This window comes from Glycine max, chromosome 18 (genome assembly GCF_000004515.6).
Source record: "Glycine max cultivar Williams 82 chromosome 18, Glycine_max_v4.0, whole genome shotgun sequence".
Lineage (NCBI taxonomy): Eukaryota > Viridiplantae > Streptophyta > Magnoliopsida > Fabales > Fabaceae > Glycine > Glycine max.
The window spans coordinates 3,921,594-3,938,693 of record NC_038254.2 but is presented as its reverse complement, the minus strand read 5'-3'; the positions used below and the strand labels follow the sequence as shown (position 1 = coordinate 3,938,693).

The window sequence follows — 17,100 nt, the reverse complement described above, 5'->3', positions numbered from 1 at the left end:
AGAATTGGCACGTGCTTCTTCACCCTGCATTCTTCATTTATATTACGGCAGCAAACTATTACAACTCGTATTGTTGTTCCCGTGCAATCTCTATATATTCCCATCCCTCACCAGTCACCACCTTGGTGTCCTTGGTCTGCCCCTGAAAGACCCTCTGGTATATAGATAAATGATTAGTTCTTCAAACTAGCTATAACGCTAATCTAACGTGTACATTATGCTTTTTGCATGCTTGTTATGCCTAAGTTAATATTACTTCATCTTTCAATTGTCAAATTGGTTATTAATGAGTAAAATGAAAATTAAATGGCTAGGCTAATATCCCCTTACCTTAAGGTGGTAGCAGTTGTTCGTGATGTTCCCCTTAGACTGAGTTTCTTAAATGGGGACTCAGATTCATCAGGTATTTCAATACGCAAGGCTTCTTCCTCAATGGCCTTTGCCAGTTTCTTGTCATCTTAGGCATTATGGAAACACCCTCTTTTCTTGGCATCATTGACTAGATTTCTCCATAGAGAGTCACCACTGCTTAAAGTTTTTTCATTCCCTAATATCCATAGGCAATGTCTGCACAAATTAAACCCAGGTTTTAATCAACTTATGTCTGTTCTCTGAACTTGAAAGAAGCAATGCATGAGTATCTAACATACCTAGACCGAGTCAGTGCCACATTAGCTCTTTGCCGGTTGTCAAGGAAACCTATTTTTCCATTCCCATTTGATCTCACAGTGGAGATTATTATTATTATATCATCTTCACCACCTTGAAAGCCATCAACAGAACGAACACTGACAGAGAAGTTAGGATCCTAAACCAAATTTTGCCACGTAATTCTTTCCTGGATTTCATACACCTGACCATTATATGGAGATATGATTCCTATGCTAACTTTCTTCCCTGTACTCAAAAACTCTAGCAAAAAAAGGAACAATGTCATGTACATGGTATGCTATTGTTTCCAAAAGAAGTTTTCTTATTTGAGATTGATACAAATAACGATTCACAAACACATAATTGGACACTAGAGAAGGAGGGAGAAAAAAGTAACCATTTTCAAGGCTTTCAATAATCTTGCAAACAGCAGCAGCCTCGGCCATGTTCTTCCAACCGTGTTACCCTTGGCTATGTTTATAAATGAGTAGGAGTCATACATTTTTCCTTCAAGGGAACGCCTGTTATAGCTCATTTCTCTGACAAAAAGGGCATCAGAAATTTGTTTCTCATAGAACTCCTTATTGGGGAATACGCTGATGGATGGGTGCATTCTGTACTGAACATTAAGCAGATGCTTCTTATGTCCCAACGATACCAGCCTCTCAAACAAACTGCTTCCATATTCAGCCTCTTGAGAAACCTAAAATTTGATCATTATAATCATATTAGAAACCAATCCTTAATTATGCACACAATCCAAATCACAAAGAATGACAAAAAAGCAAGTACCTGACTTTTGACATCAATAACTAGGAATTCTACTGGTGTCATTCCATCCGTGAACAATTTAGTAGAACTCGCAGCAGTACAGAAAATCAGGCGTGCACTCATCAAGTAAAATTTTGCCATTTCATATTTGTCAGTAATGTTTGGAAGTGAAGTTGTCTGAGAAAGTGATTTCAGTTTGACAAGGCACTCTTCCTTTTTTATGCCTAACCTACCAAGGCAGTCAAGAATGCTTTCTCCATCATCACAACCATCAGAAGTTTGCTTGAACTTGGCTTTACTCAGAAAGTTTTCAAGAGAACTTAGCAAATCAAGGGCTACAGGTATTTTCTTTATCTACTCTAGTGGAATTAAAGAAGTTGGTAGGTGTGTATGCAAGGTTCGCATGTATTCCTTGAGTTGCTGTCTATTGGAACACAATCTCTGCATAAAATATTGCTCCAGTGTCATGATACTTGTCCTTTTTTGATCCTTATACAAAAGGTATTGCTCTTTAATGCAACTGGATTCCTTCTTCAAAAATTGCACTAATGTCAGAGGATCATCATGCTTTTCATTAAAGTACTTCTGCCTGGCAAATTCTTCCAATGACTTAGACTATTTTCTCATTCACGCTTACATGAATCATATTGCTGTTAAGGGTACTCAAGCAACTAGATGATTGATTCCAATGAATTTTTCCATCCAGAACGCTTGAAAAGATTGTCTACACGAAAATCGAGAAAGACATCATGGAGGCACCAGTAACTGTCTACTTTCATTCGAGATCTATTGCCAAATACAACTATGTCACGAATGCCAAATGTATCACACTCGAGTGACTCCTTAACTAAATTCTGCAGGCGAGCAGCCACTTCCAACACTGCAGTATTAGTTGGAGCACATGCTAATGTTCTGGTTTTTAACTTGAGCAGGGAAAATAACAAGGAAGCCACTGTCTTTGTTTTGCCAGTCCCTGGTGGCCCCCAAATAAGTTTAATAGTGTCATTATGATGAGTGATGACATTTCCTCGAAGTAACACAGCTTACAACTGCTTCTTTCTGGGATTGATTCAGATTTTGAGACCGGATTATGTTTTGTACACTAGAACAAGCTACACTATGGTTTTCCCCAGAAAAGCAAAGTTGGCAGTTTTCTCCATTCTGTAAAATATAAAGCAAGAAAGAATTAGTAGTGAATAAATAGTATTAGTTGGATCTGTAGAAGACTGAAATTTTCTATGACCAATTTAGTTGGATCTTTCCATCACTTTTAATGTTGTGTACTAGTTTGTCGACTCTGATGGAAAATGTTGAGAACCAACATAAGGAGTTCTACTATGTTGCTTAATGTATAAGCCTCCATAAAACAGAAAACATAAATAATATGAGTTTAATTAACATAGTTAAGCAATCAAAAATGATAATTTGGTATGATTCTTTTTAAGATAGTTTAATTTAATTAACATAGTTAACAAAAAATAGTATGAGTTTAACTAACATAGTTAACAAATCTTAATTAAATATTTTTTATTAATAATGCTAACATATTAATTTCTTATAATCAATAATTGATAAAGAAATATAAAAAATTTAAAAATAAAAGAAAATCCTAACCAAGATAAACTTTTGGATAAAATATGTTTGGGGTCTTTCTAAAATTTGAAAAGTATTAATTTTGTTTTTATAAAAAAATTGTATTAATTTGATTCCTGTCAAAATAAAACATATTTTTACTGGTTTTTAGACTAACTTTGTTAATTGATAATCTGACGTGCCTAACAAATTTACACATATAATTTGCTTACAAATGAATTAAAAAATTTGTCGCAATTGAAACCCCCCAAAATAAATTAAATAATTTTTTGCCATTAAACACTTTCAAAAATTATAATTTTTTTACCACTTCGTATGCGATGTTTCACACTTCCTGATGAGATTCGGAGGAAGACAAAGCAACCATGGATTTTAGTGTCTTCTGAATATGTCTGATAAGATAAAGAGAAAAAATAATTTTGTTAACTACGTCAGAAAACAGTCTAACAGATTTATCACTGAATACCAATAAAAATATGTATTATTTTTACATAGATCAACCTAATAAATTTATTTTATAAAAACTAAATTAATATTTTTGAAATTTTATAGGATGTTAAACATATTTTATCCTAAACTTTTGAAGAGTTTTTTTTTCTGAACTAATATGGAGAAACTCATGATCATTTTGCTATTATTTTCTATGTATGAGCTTGGTTTCTATGCATAATCTTTTTGCTACACTAACACAATACACATGTTATAAAATATACTATATAAAGTTAGTTAATTAGTTTATACACAACACATATTTACTAGATCTTAACCAGTGACCGTGATAATAAAAAGTTAGTAGTAAAAAAATAAATTAGTGATTTCAAATTATACAATACCCATAATAAATACTTAAATATTCAAAATCATTGAAAAAATTTACAAAAATCATATTTTCCTTATAAATGAGTGTGTACAAATAAAGTAAAAAAAGTTTAGAACTAATAATTAATTAAGGATGTTGGTTAATGAATTAATAAATAAATTTTTTTTAAAAAAAAATACGGTGCAACTGCCTTGATAATTATGGTGAAGTATTCTGATGACACTTTTTATTTTTACTTTTAATTTCTTGATTGAGGTACTATTTAACATTTTCCTCTAATCAAAGTCAAGAAACTATAACTCTGTTAATTGAGTATGATACTGAATTATTATAAAACTCGAATATTGCTTTCGCTACTGAATTCTCCACTAATCAGAAGAAGAATAACTTGATTAATGGTATTTCAAAAGGACTTCAAGAAAAAAAAAAATGATTGAATGAAAATAGTTAGGAGTATAAAATGAATTATGATTTATAAGCAAATAATCATTTGGAGTATAAAATGCAAACATTGGCTTTATGGAAGACTATACTATAGGATGACTTTTGGTTCGTCCTTCTTGGTCAATTTTTACTTTTCAGGACAGGGCAAGGACGAAATTTGAAGTAGACTACGTACTATACGCGTATGTATTAATATAAGTGCCTGCGTGTTTAGTTAATGTAACATTGCTTTCTTTTTTTCTTAAAGTATCACTATTATTATTACTCCATTTTAGTACGTGTAATGTAAAAAATAAATGTTTATTTTTATATAACTAAAATTCATAATTAATAAATTTTTAATATATAAGTTGCATTATAATTAAATTCATGATAAATAAATATTTTTAAAATATAAATTAGATTTTATATTTAAAATAAATAGCTTATATTGTGACACAAAGTTACTTTTAATTATTTGATAATTTTAATTTAAAAATATGAGATTAAGATAAAACATATGTTTCAGTAAGGATGAGAATAAATTCTAAAGCCCTCTTGTTAAGCTAGCAAAGGCTAGGAGCTGCCTCTTAGTAGTTTATTTTTTTTCTTTAAAGATTGACGTAAGATTAACAAAATCTTCTAATTTTGTTAACTAGATTTTATTTTAATTTTTTTAGTGACTACAAATATTATCTACAAGAAACAATCATGTTTGAGATAGATAGAATTTCTATAGCCAACAAATTCTATTTTGAACCCAAAACTCAAAACTACTTATTAAACTGGAACAATCTCACATCCTCTCATCTACCCACTCACAGATTTTATTTTAATTTCAAGTATGATACCAATATCACTTTTACAATTTAGTGTAACTTGACTGTACCGTTTGGTAATGCAATTTTATAAAATCTGAATTATGGTCACTGAAATTATCTTTTAAAAATAGTAGTTCACATGTTTATGTTTTTCAGAATCTTGATCTTTATCGTTGAAGGTTTCGTTCTATGTTTCTCACTTGTTGAGATTTTAACCACAATTTATTTTAATTGAAGTACTATTCCTTGCATTTTATTAAAAATTCCCCCTCCCGTTTTCAAATTATTAAGTTGGCACCTTTTCCCCCCATCGAAATGCTTTTCAATTTATGAATACGAACTTCTGAACTTTACAACCCTACTACTTCAAATATAGAGCTCAATGACAATTAATTAATCAAATCATATAATGGATTAAACGCGTATAACTTGTTTGATCTGATTAATCAATCGTCATTAACCAATTCTTTGCATATGACCTAAATCTGATTAACTACGGAAAATTTCCTCATTCACCTTTGTTGTTTCATCTTGATGTTTATATACTACATGCAAGTGCATTAGAAACAGGCAAATCAACAAAAACACAAATGACAAAAAAAAACTATATATTAGAAACAATCAGCATGTAGCAAAAGAGGCCATCCCTTACACCAACCTTATGCCTGTTATCTATATTTATGGAGGATTTGACTCTTTTTAGTTCACTACATAGAGGAAAATGCGACATCTCAATCATTAATGAAAAAAATCAAGACAGGAGATTTTAACAACTGTATGGTTTGTTGGACAAGTTCATGTAACATCAACTGTTGATCTTATCAATGATTGAGATCTTTTACTTTTCTCTCTAAAGTGAAAGCTTACTCTAGAAGAGTTAAATCCTTGCAGAAAAATGAGTCACGCACCATACTCTGCTTCTTCCTTATCATGTCAGAAATATAGCAAAGGCAAACCCAAAAGAGACATTATCTTTTACTTAACCTATGACTGTATGCATAGAGTATACTCTTCTATACTTATATACACAATTGCTATTGACCTTGCAGTTGAAGCAGATGTTTTCCCAAACTTAAAATTCAGTATTGCTCTCCATACCAAAGCTACATGGTATAGGGTTCCAAAATCCAATATTTCTGAAAAATGAAAATGAAAGTATCATCATCTGCCTCAACATCAATAAAAAAAATGAAATAAACAATGTGAAAGGTCATGAAGAAACCAAATTGGAAAGCTCAAGCAAATCATTCTTGCGAAAGTATAAGAGACTCAAATTTTGATTTCTTATTAGTTTTAAGATGGATATACAAAGTGAGAAACAAAGATCAATATCTCATTTGGATTAGCAAAAGGAAAGACTTACTTTAGAATTTAGAATTACCACGACAAAAAATAAAATCTAAACATGACAACAACATTGAAGTCCCAAAAAGGCAAAAATGAAAAACTTACCCGTAACTTCTGATTGGTTGAAATTGAGAGTAAATTACTCTGACTTCTTCTGTACTTTAAAAACCTTCACTGAAAATATGCATTGGAATCCCTACATGCACCTCTCAATTTTTTTACATATTTTTTTTTCTAAACAGAGGAGAGATTTGTGTAACAGAAACAAAATTTAAGTGAGGTGAGTAGTATACTATTGATTCCAATTTATGTCCCTCAGTCTGAGCGAAGAAAATTGGTTACATAGAAATTGCATGGGATCAGCTTGTGGAAGATTATAATTGGATAGATGATTCGAACTCTTGTATGAGATGTCAACATCCCTCACCAAATTGGATACCTCAGACAATGGCAAAACATCCCAAATCTTTAAAACTTGAACATAATTTGAGTTCTCCTCTAGAACATCTATGGTCCATGCAAGATAAAGTGACTCATTGACTTTATACAGCTCTAACTGTTGGGAAGAAGTATCATCCAAAACTCTAATATTTATGTTCCGGTGAGGCTGACGCCAACCACTTGAAAGTTGCATCAGCAGGGAACATATTTTCTTGCAAATCTCAGCACTCTTAATTCTTGCCATAGAGATCAGAAAACTTTGATTGAGGCAAACCTATAATAAATATAGATTGTCACAGAAACGATTAAGAATACATGAAAATAGTAAAGCTGTTTAAGAATCGTCAGAAGATTTTCATTCACTGTATCTGTCATAACATAAGGGTTAAAGAGCAGCTAAAATTCATCAATAGCTTCTAATTCCTCAGGAGAAAGAATTCTAACTTTAGCACAATTTTCTGCATATGATAAATACATTGATTTGTTATGCATTTGTTATGTGAGAATTTTTTGGGTTTTAGTTGGAAATGTTCTCTATCTCTTGTGTTATGTATGCTTTTGGGAGATTTAACTTGAGACTTATTATGGCATGTTTAATAATAAAAATAAAAATAAAGGTGCAAGAACAATTTCAAGCAGCATACCTTCCACTTTGCTTTCTTAAAGAGCAGAGAATCCAATTTCAATAAATCACTAACTTGACCAAGCTCAATCACGGAAGTTGCAATAGCATCAGATAACCTCTCATCCTCATCAGCATTATGATAACACCCTCGAGCCCTAGCATCAAGGATTAATCTCTCCCAAACAGAGCCACTATTCATCAAAGTTTCACTATTACCTACTATCCAAAGGCAATACCTGTATAGATAAGGAAAAGTACATCCATAATTAGAACATATGTAGAACAAATAGTGTGTACAATATCAGGGCACATATCATACCTTGCTCTTGTTAAAGCAACATTAGTTCTTTGAAAATTAGAAAGGAATCCCACATATCCCATGTTATTATATCTTACAGTGGATATTATTATCACATCCTCTTCACCACCTTGGAAACCATCAACCGTGGAAACCTTCAGGGAAAAGTCATTATCAACATTACCAACAAACCTTTTTCCAAGAGCATCTTGTATGGCAAGAACTTGAGCTTTATATGGTGATATAACACCAACACTAACAGTCTGTTTTCTAGAAGCTGATTCTGTAAAGTATCAACAGATGATAACAACAACCCCACAGTTAGGATAAAAGATATATTCATAAATTATATGGATAAAGAAACTCATCACAAACATTTATATTTCAGTCAGTTACTTTTGTTCATACTCATATATTAGATCACATTATAAAATTACCTTTATAGAGGTTGAGAACAATCTCAGATACCACAGCTACTTCCACCATATTTTTTCGGCTATTCCCTTCATCGAATTCATCTTGCCCATAAGCAACATTTATGAAAGAGTAGAACTTAAACATATCTCCATGTAGAAAATGCTTCTCATGGCTTCTTTCTTTAACACTAGGAGAATCCAAAATCTGTTTGTCATAGAATTCCATATTTGGAAACAAGCTAATGGATGGATGCATTCTATATTGAACATTGAGAAGGTGTTTTTCATGACCCAAAAGAACCAGCCTTTCAAACAAACTTCTCCCAAACCCTGCCTTGCCAGAAATCTGCATATTCATAAAATTTTCTAGATGTTGAAATATTTTTTCCATAAATTTCATAGAACAAAAAATGTGCGACATAATAACAAACATGCTTGCATAGACAGGAAGTCAGGAGTTAACAAGACTGGAACATACCTCACTTTTGACTAGGGCAGGCAACTGTTTCTCATCTCCAATAAGTACAACATGACGAAGACCAGGAAGTTGTAAAGGTATATTTGACTCACATTCTTTGAGTTGAGCAGCTTCATCTATAACTAACATTTCTAGTCTATAATGTTCTACTGCATGCAATCTAGCGGAGCTTGAAGCAGTACAAAAAATCATGCGCGATCTTTTGATACAAAAGTTTTTGATTGTATATTCATCAAAAAAATCAGGAAGAATAATCTTTTGAAGTGATTTCAGCTTTGTAAGGCATTCTTTCCTGGCCTTATACAATTGTTGATCAGTAATCGAATTGTTTGATAGCATCTCTGCAAGGACTTTAAGCAAATCAAGACATTCAAATAAACATTTCACCTGTCTTAATGAAATAAAAGAAGTTGGCAAATGAGTACACATATCCACTGCAAATGTCCTCATCCACCTCCAGATATAATTCAATTTTTTGTTGACAAACTCATGAAATGTCAAAATTTGTATTTTGTTCTCACGAAAAAGAAAATCCTTCTTCTCTTGCTTATCATATTTACTTTTGTTTGCCTCCTTAAAACACAACCTGTTTTCTCTTAAAGTTTTATTAATTATTTTCATCCACTCATTTTGCTTACAAATTTTTGAATCCTTGGACATATGCTTCTTCTCTTGCTTTGTTTGTTGACTTGCAATTGCATGTAGTTCATTCTCTTCTTTCAAGCAATCATCATCATCATCTATCTCATAATCCCTCTTTTCCTCACACTTTAAATATTCACGATACTGCTCTTCAGGATTTTCAAGTAACAATATCACCTGTTCTAAATGATGTTTCCAACCAGACAAGGGAGCAAAGCACTTGGCAAGAATATTTGCACGGTAATCAAGAAATATATCAAGAAGATCATCACGATCGTCAATACTCATCCGCTTTCTGTTTCCAAATAATAATATGTCTCCAAGACCATAAGTGTGATAATCAATGGACTCTGTCACTAGCCTAAGAAACCTAGATGTCACTTCCAGTACTGCCACATTAGTTGGAGCACAAGTAAGTGTTCTGCATTTCTTTTTGAGGAGGGCAAATAGTAATGAGGCAACTGTTTTTGTTTTCCCTGTCCCTGGAGGACCCCAAATCAATTTCACAGTATTTTTGTGAGAGCATTCCCTTGCAGCTAAACAACTTAAAACGCCCTCTTCTTGAGCTTTGTTTAAATCGAATAAGCGAATGGCAGCACCAATCATTGATCCATCATCAGTGTACCTTTGAAATGAGTAACATTGAGCACAATTTTCCCCAACCTGTCAGAAGAAGCAACAGCAATTAAAGTACTTAAATCATTTAATGAATAAGTAATCTTCTCAAGGTATGGAATAAAATAAAAGGGAGGGGGTTGATAATACAAAAAATCTAGCTTCATCTGCTAATCAGTCGTACAGTTATATCATGAAATGTGATATTGCAAGGTATATATCTATAACAAAAGGCAGAGAATAAATCACTGTTCTTACAGCAGAATCAGGTTGGAGCAGTTGCTTGCTGACATGGATGACTGGACCATCTGGATCTGAGTTCAGAGCATTCCATATACGCATATTTGTTGTTAAACTAAAAAGATAAACAGCAAAACCATATATACCATATATATATTTGTCATCCTCTTGCCAGTACATTTCCAATTTAATGGGCTGTGAGGCTAGTATTTGAACCTCAAAAACATTTTCATCGTCATTTTTCTTTCTAACCTTCCTAATTAAAGCAATAAGATAGGAATTTCCATGCTTGTTCAAATCATCAATGCATGTTGGCCTCTTATCAGTCAAAGCAATGAGATGTCCAACCTCAGGCTCATAAACATCCCCTTTTTTATCACTAGCTACTATTGTTTTCATTTCTATCTGGTATAACAAATCATGTGGAGGTGAGTAATCTTCAGACAAATTAATGTCAGTTATTTCACACGCCGGAGCTTCTGACAACATCTTCATGCTTGAGCATAAATCTGTACGAGTTTCCTCAATAAGTGGAAAAATAAATGATTTCAGATAGTGACTTACTGACCAGAATGCTGTTGGAATTTGCCTCACCTATTAAAACATACAAACATGATAGTTTTAGAAGCTAATTATGTACAAAAAGCAAGGAACTTCCAGTATGTAATGAATGTTGACTGCACAATCAGCTATTTATCAACTTTTTAGCAAAACGTAAATGCTCAGTACTCAGTCCCACAACTTCCTGTAGGAAATCTTTTGGTTTACACATAACTCATTACACATACAAACATCAATATATATATAAAAAAATGCATATTGTTCCCGTCAAAGAACATACTCAGTGATCACTGCCTATGTATTGAGTGTGTCCTCTAGAAACTACTATATATTTGACCCATGTCAGACGATCCAATTTAAACAGTCCACTTATGTTGTCAAACAAATTGAACTACACCAACACTTAGGAACAAACAAACTGAATTACCACAACACTTAGGAACAAACAAACTGAATTACCACAACACTTAGGAACAAACAAACTGAATTACCACAACACTTAGGAACAATCAAGGTTTTAAAAAACGGTCCACGACCGTGATTTGGACCGCAACATCAAGATTCTTTAAATGTCCACGACCGCAAGTGGGACCATATCGGCCGTATTTGTCCACGATTTAGCACCATATCAACAAACATGACGAAAATACAGTGTGACCGCAACCGATATTTAAAACCTCGAACAATGTAAAGATAAAATTTTGAAATATTACACCAACTCTAAGGAACAATGCATGGGCCAAACGAAACACAACAGCAATGCAGCGATAGACAGAAAATTGCTGAAACCCTACTACCCTAACTGGACAGTAACATTACAAAAAAACTCATACATTAACCAAATTCCATGAGAATTTTATAGTATAACTATAACCTAAAACTAGTAGTGGTGTTTTAAAAAAAAAAAAGTACTAGAGGAATGAATGATCATATAAATAACAGTTGAATATGTGTAATAGGCATGAGCAACCTGACCTTGTCTTTGTAAAGATCATTGTTGAGTATATCCCCAAGAGACCAAGAAAATATCAATTTCAAGAAGCCTTCACTATTATTTTCCATCACTTGGGTTTCCCAGAAAATTCAATCACAGAAATCCAGTGATCAGTGAGGGGAAAGAGATATAAAGGAATGAAGTTTTGAATTCGCGGGTGATGGAAAATGAAAGAGTATTGAAGAAAAGGAACAATCTGCGGTGCAGAGAATAGCAAAGACAGAAGAACGGTAGAGCAAGTTAGAGCGGCAATTGGGCTAATTGGAGTGATGTCAATTTTTAACGGGGTAAAAATATCCATTTATCTAAAAATAATTGATGAAAATCCTCTTTAAAGAATTCTTATCTCTCACACTTCTTCTTTTTTCACTACGAAATATTCATCAACTAATATATTGATTAATGATTAATGTCTATTGAAGAAGTTGACTCTTTTAGTCACATTTTTTTATTTATATTAGTGAAACTTTGTGAGTAAGCTGTAAGTGGTACATATATAAACACCCTTAAACCTTGAAGTTTATTTTGATTTTGATGAATTCTCTATAATCAACTCATCTAAATTTTTCAATAAAAAAAATCTCTAATTTTATAGGGATCTTTTTTATTTTTAGAATGAATTGTCATTATCTCCTTTAATTATTCTTATATCTTTTAACTTAAATATTAAGGGAATATTTATTTTACGGAATCATTTTGCATTTCTAAGAAAATGAAGGTGGAAATGTTTATTGTTATCATAAAATAATATTGAGTATATTTTATTTGCAGGACATTTTCATGTTTACACAACTTTTATTCTTATACTAACGAGATAATAAAGTTATATTTTCATGAGAATGTGAAAAGTTATTTCCTAACTCCACTAACTTTCATTCTTACTTTTATTTTTCATTTATTATTCTAAAAATTAAAAAATATTTCTATGAATGTTAAAAGTTAACCAAACTAATTTTTATATATGCCACAAAATAACATTCATAACTACAATATTATTGGGATCGTGATTCACAAAAATGTAAAATGATTTCATAATCCTAATTTTTCTATCTTTCATTTGATTTAAATTTTAAACTCTTATATCATTTATCAGTATTCTTTATATTATCAAGATACCAAACTATTATTCCTCCATTTAAATTTTATTGTCATTATTAATTGGAATTGCAAGAACTGAAATGATTAACTGGAATAATTACTAAATTTTAATTATTTTGATTGTCTTGGCGATTATTATATTTAGAAATATTTAATGTTTTTATGTAAGTAAATTTATTAAATTTCACCAAAGTCATTTGATATATATTTAATTTAATGACATGATCGGAATAATTTTTTACATTTTATAATTAATAATTATGATCAAAGTTTTCACTTTTATGATAGACAATTATAATCATAAAATTCATATATTATATTTGATTCGTATATTCCACAGGCTAATTTATAATTCTTTAAAATAATTTGAAGGTTGCATTTATAGTAAATGTTTTAAAAATGATTAAATTTAAAAAAATGTTTCTAAAATTTATTGATAAAGTTTCGTTTCTTTACTAAGTTTAATTGTCATGCATGTTAGTCTAAAAAATTATATAGATAACTAATTAAGAATTATGATTGGGATAACTTTAAAATAATTATTATAAACCTCAATAAAGTAATATATGAATGAATAACAACATTTACCAATAAAAGAGAGAATAACAGTGTAAAAATATATATTTAAATTAAATTCATGTATAGAGAGTTGGGGGGTTCATTAAAGTCTACTATAAATCATTTTATCTCTACTTTGCCTCCTATTTGACTTGAAAATCTAACAGTTGAAGGGCTCATTCTTGGAGGAACGAATTCATTGAGCAAATTTTCAATCCAGTACAAGCTGCTCAAATTCAATCTCTGCCTCTTTTGAGCATCTCGGATATGGAAACGCCATAGTCATAAAGTATGGAATTATTCGGAACAAGTCAATCAGTTTTTACATTAATGAAGGACTGCTAGCTAGGAATTCTCAGGTTGTAAGTATGAGGAACCAAGTGTTGATGCATCATCTTTCAGCTCCTGTTTTTCTCAAATGTGTTATGGAGAGAAATAACTATTTTATCACTACTCCTAATCTAATATAAATGAGTAGTATAGCAAAATTACATTTTTTATCTCCCGTGACAATTTTTTTTATTTTATGGTATTTTTGGTTTAAAATGAAAATTTTGAATAACAGAAAAACGATATGACCTCCTTTGTTTTCGACAAACCCTCCCTTGCTCTCAAACACAAGTTGGCACCTTCTGATTTTCTTGGCACAAGAATCTTCAACATCGACGGAAACACCTGGAAGTTTCAGTCCTCACCTCAACAGCAGTAGAAGACAACATTTTCCAACATTTCACATTCGACAACATTTGCAACAAACAGTTTCGCGAGCCGTTGCCGTAACGAGAGGTATGCAATTAATTTGAGTTTGTAGTTTGATGTTTTGTCGATAATACATGGACTATGGAGTATAACTTAACTAATTTGAGCCGTTGCAGTTGCCATTTTTCTTTTATTTTTCCTATTCCAGTGGTCAATTTCTTCTTCATATAATGACGGGAAAAAGACATAAGGGAAACCAATTCATTTCACTTTCAAGAAAAAACTTTGGAGAGAACACGGTTCTAAAAAATCTTACTTTCTTGCAAAACAAAAGTTTTGGACGGAGCTTCATATCTTTCAGTTTTTTATTTTTTATTTTTTTAAACTGGGTCGTGGTGACTTTACGGTAATGTTGTGGCTTTCGTTTTGTGGGTCTAAATATGATCTATCCATGGTCACAATTATCCTTTTCCTTTTGGTTTTTGTACTCTGCATTGTGCAAGCACATGTCATCATGGCGTATACATGTGATATTCTTTTTTCTTTAATGTTTAACATGAATTACTTATTTTGTTGTGGTTAATTTCATAGCTTACATGATCGACATCTCGGATACAGATAAATTCATGCTATTCCCTGGTTTGGTTTCTTATACCATAGTAATAAAGAAAGAGAGAATTCTGATACAAAATCTGAGACATTATTGTTCTTAAACCAGGTATGTTGGATTAGTAGAAAAAGATGATGGCAAGTGTTCTACTACTTTGTTAAGTCAGAAAATGATCCTCTTATGCTTTGGCTAACTGGTGGTCCTGACTGCTCTTTATTTTCAAGTCTTGCCTTTCAAATAGGTAATTTTTTAGATACAAACTTTTTATGTTAATTCCTATAACAACAATAACTAGATTTGGATTTTTTTACTATTACCCTTCTATTTGACCAACTAATTCCAACCTGTGTGAACTCCTATATATATTGTATTACTCGATCTGGATCTGAACCTGAATTACCCTATGGCAAAAGCTGTTTTGGAAAATAGTTGTCAAAAAAACCTTACATGTGTTTATTGTAACAATCTGTAGTTTTGACAGTTTTAAAGAGGCAAAAAAGAGGTAAGAATGAAAAGTCAATTGATGTGCTTTAAAAGGTTATATCATTTTCAGTTATGTTGAAATATGAAAGGCGTGCTTCAGTTTCTTTCAAGACAAAGCATAGGTAGGAAGTCTACATGCTACTTGGAGAGAAGCTTTGACAAGTACATCTAACTCTAAACTCACATGGAAGGTATTCATGTTTTCTTAATTCTTTTATATTTTTTCTATTTATTTATGCTTTACTAACATTGGCATGTTCTCTGCTCATGTATTATTTCACTAATTTCTGATTCTAATTTGTGCTTCCCAATATAATATAAAATCCCATGATATGTGTTGGATTGAAGATGAACTTACTGTCGCAGCCCTATGGAAGAAGCTTGAAGACTCACCCTCTCCTTCGTTGAAATCCCAATATAATATGAATCTTTTGGTATTCATTGGAAAAGATAAGGACCCTATCTTCTACTTTTGTTATGTTTCAGGACATTTTGCATGAACCCTGGCATGATGTCTTGGTTGCTTTAAGTAAAAGAATTATTTAGATGTCATGTGAGCAGAAGTTTAAATTTCAAATTGAATGATTTTTTCCTGGATTTTTTATTTGTTATTGGTAGTAGCCATTTTTGACTGATTTGAAGAGTCTTCAACTATTTTTTCGGATCAACACATTATAAAAGAATGGTAATGATATTGAGAATCATTCCTTTATTCTGCATGTTTACCTTATGGAAGTAGATAGATTGTCATATGCATATTTGGCGGAAAGGGATTATAGAAATTAGCATTTAATGTAATTTTTCATTAAATTCATTTTTATCTATTGTGGATAAAGTTTGATGTTCACATAAATTATCTGGATACTTCACTTTCATTTTTTATTGTTTGCCCATTCTTGGAGGGAATATAGATCACAAAAAAAAAAATTCCTAGGGAACACTTTATTTCCTTAGGATGTTTTTGTTCTTCTATCATAATCATAATACATCCAAACAAGGGATCAAACAGTTTTTTCATTAATTTCCAATATGTTTATTGGATGAATAATATTTGCATTTCAAACTCATTCTTTTTGTCCTCATTCTTTTTTAGACATATGCCTTCCTTGGTAGGCAAAGTAGGAATTCCAAAGTGCAGGTTGCAATTTGGAGTGAATAAGGGTGGCTGAAAATTTGGAGTGAATAAGGGTGGTTGAAATTTTCAGCTTTTCATTTTGACCCCATTTTTTTTCTTTCACTTCACTATTATAATTTCAATTGAGCATATTCCCGAGACATCTCAATTACAAATTATTGTTTCGCAGTCACCATTGTTTTGCACCCAAATTTTTTATGGATTTTGATTGTTTCTCATCCTATTATATATAACAAAACTCTCAAATCAACTATTTTAAGCAATTACAATTTTTTTACTTTAATTCAACATTATTTGGTAAGATTTAAAAACAACACGTTGGGATACATTGAAGACTAACTTTTTTTCATATCCTCTCTATTCCTTTATATAATTTTATAGATATAAATATTTTCTTTTGCCATGCATTTTAGTAGTACTGATTAGTTTTTTAAGGTTTAAATATCTTTTTTAAAATTTGTTGATTATTTTTTCAAATTCCTTCAAAAAATATTGTTTTTATTAGTCATTCAAATTTTAAAAAGTTATTTTTAGTATATATATATATATATATATATATATATATATATATATAAAAGAGTAGTAAATATATAAAAAAGTATATAAATATATAGAAGAGTAGTCTAGTAAAATTATTATTTTAAATATATAAAAAGTATAGACAAGTTAAATGATCAAAATAGACATTTTATATTATAGACATGTAACTTGATAAGGGGTAAAATGAAAATTTTGATAAAAAAAATATTTTTCACCTTTTATTTTTTATTTGTATTTCTAA

General features: G+C 31.2%; 1 protein-coding gene, 1 long non-coding RNA gene and 1 pseudogene across 2 annotated transcripts; 1 reads left to right on the top strand and 2 right to left on the bottom strand.

Moving 5' to 3' along the window:
* Nucleotides 1-302: 302 nt before the first annotated feature.
* On the bottom strand, nucleotides 303-3,382 carry LOC100775250 (ATP-dependent helicase NAM7-like; annotated as a pseudogene).
* A 2,288-nt stretch (nucleotides 3,383-5,670) lies between these two features.
* Nucleotides 5,671-12,058, bottom strand: LOC100820164 (uncharacterized). The gene is made up of 8 exons (XM_014771235.3): nucleotides 11,718-12,058; nucleotides 10,200-10,775; nucleotides 8,685-9,989; nucleotides 8,228-8,552; nucleotides 7,812-8,073; nucleotides 7,512-7,728; nucleotides 6,532-7,141; nucleotides 5,671-6,215 (listed from the first exon to the last, which is right to left on the bottom strand). The coding sequence occupies exons 1-7, from the start codon at nucleotides 11,802-11,804 to the stop codon at nucleotides 6,719-6,721; spliced, it is 3,195 nt and encodes a 1,064-aa protein (XP_014626721.1). The 5' UTR covers nucleotides 11,805-12,058; the 3' UTR covers nucleotides 5,671-6,215; nucleotides 6,532-6,718.
* Nucleotides 12,059-13,981: 1,923 nt separating this feature from the next.
* Nucleotides 13,982-15,847, top strand: LOC102664650 (uncharacterized). The gene is made up of 4 exons (XR_419325.3): nucleotides 13,982-14,178; nucleotides 14,810-14,942; nucleotides 15,255-15,375; nucleotides 15,533-15,847. It is a non-coding gene; the product is annotated as an uncharacterized lncRNA (long non-coding RNA).
* Nucleotides 15,848-17,100: the final 1,253 nt, after the last annotated feature.

Bases quoted from the DNA above. Each gene is read 5' to 3' on its own strand.
- LOC100820164 (XM_014771235.3), bottom strand. From the start codon at position 11,804: ATGGAAAATAATAGTGAAGGCTTCTTGAAATTGATATTTTCTTGGTCT. The intron at 9,990-10,199 runs GTAAGAACAGTG...TTCTTCTGACAG, and splicing joins TGCTCCAACCTGATTCTGCT to GTTGGGGAAAATTGTGCTCA. The intron at 8,553-8,684 runs GTATGTTCCAGT...ATGAATATGCAG, and splicing joins CTGCCCTAGTCAAAAGTGAG to ATTTCTGGCAAGGCAGGGTT.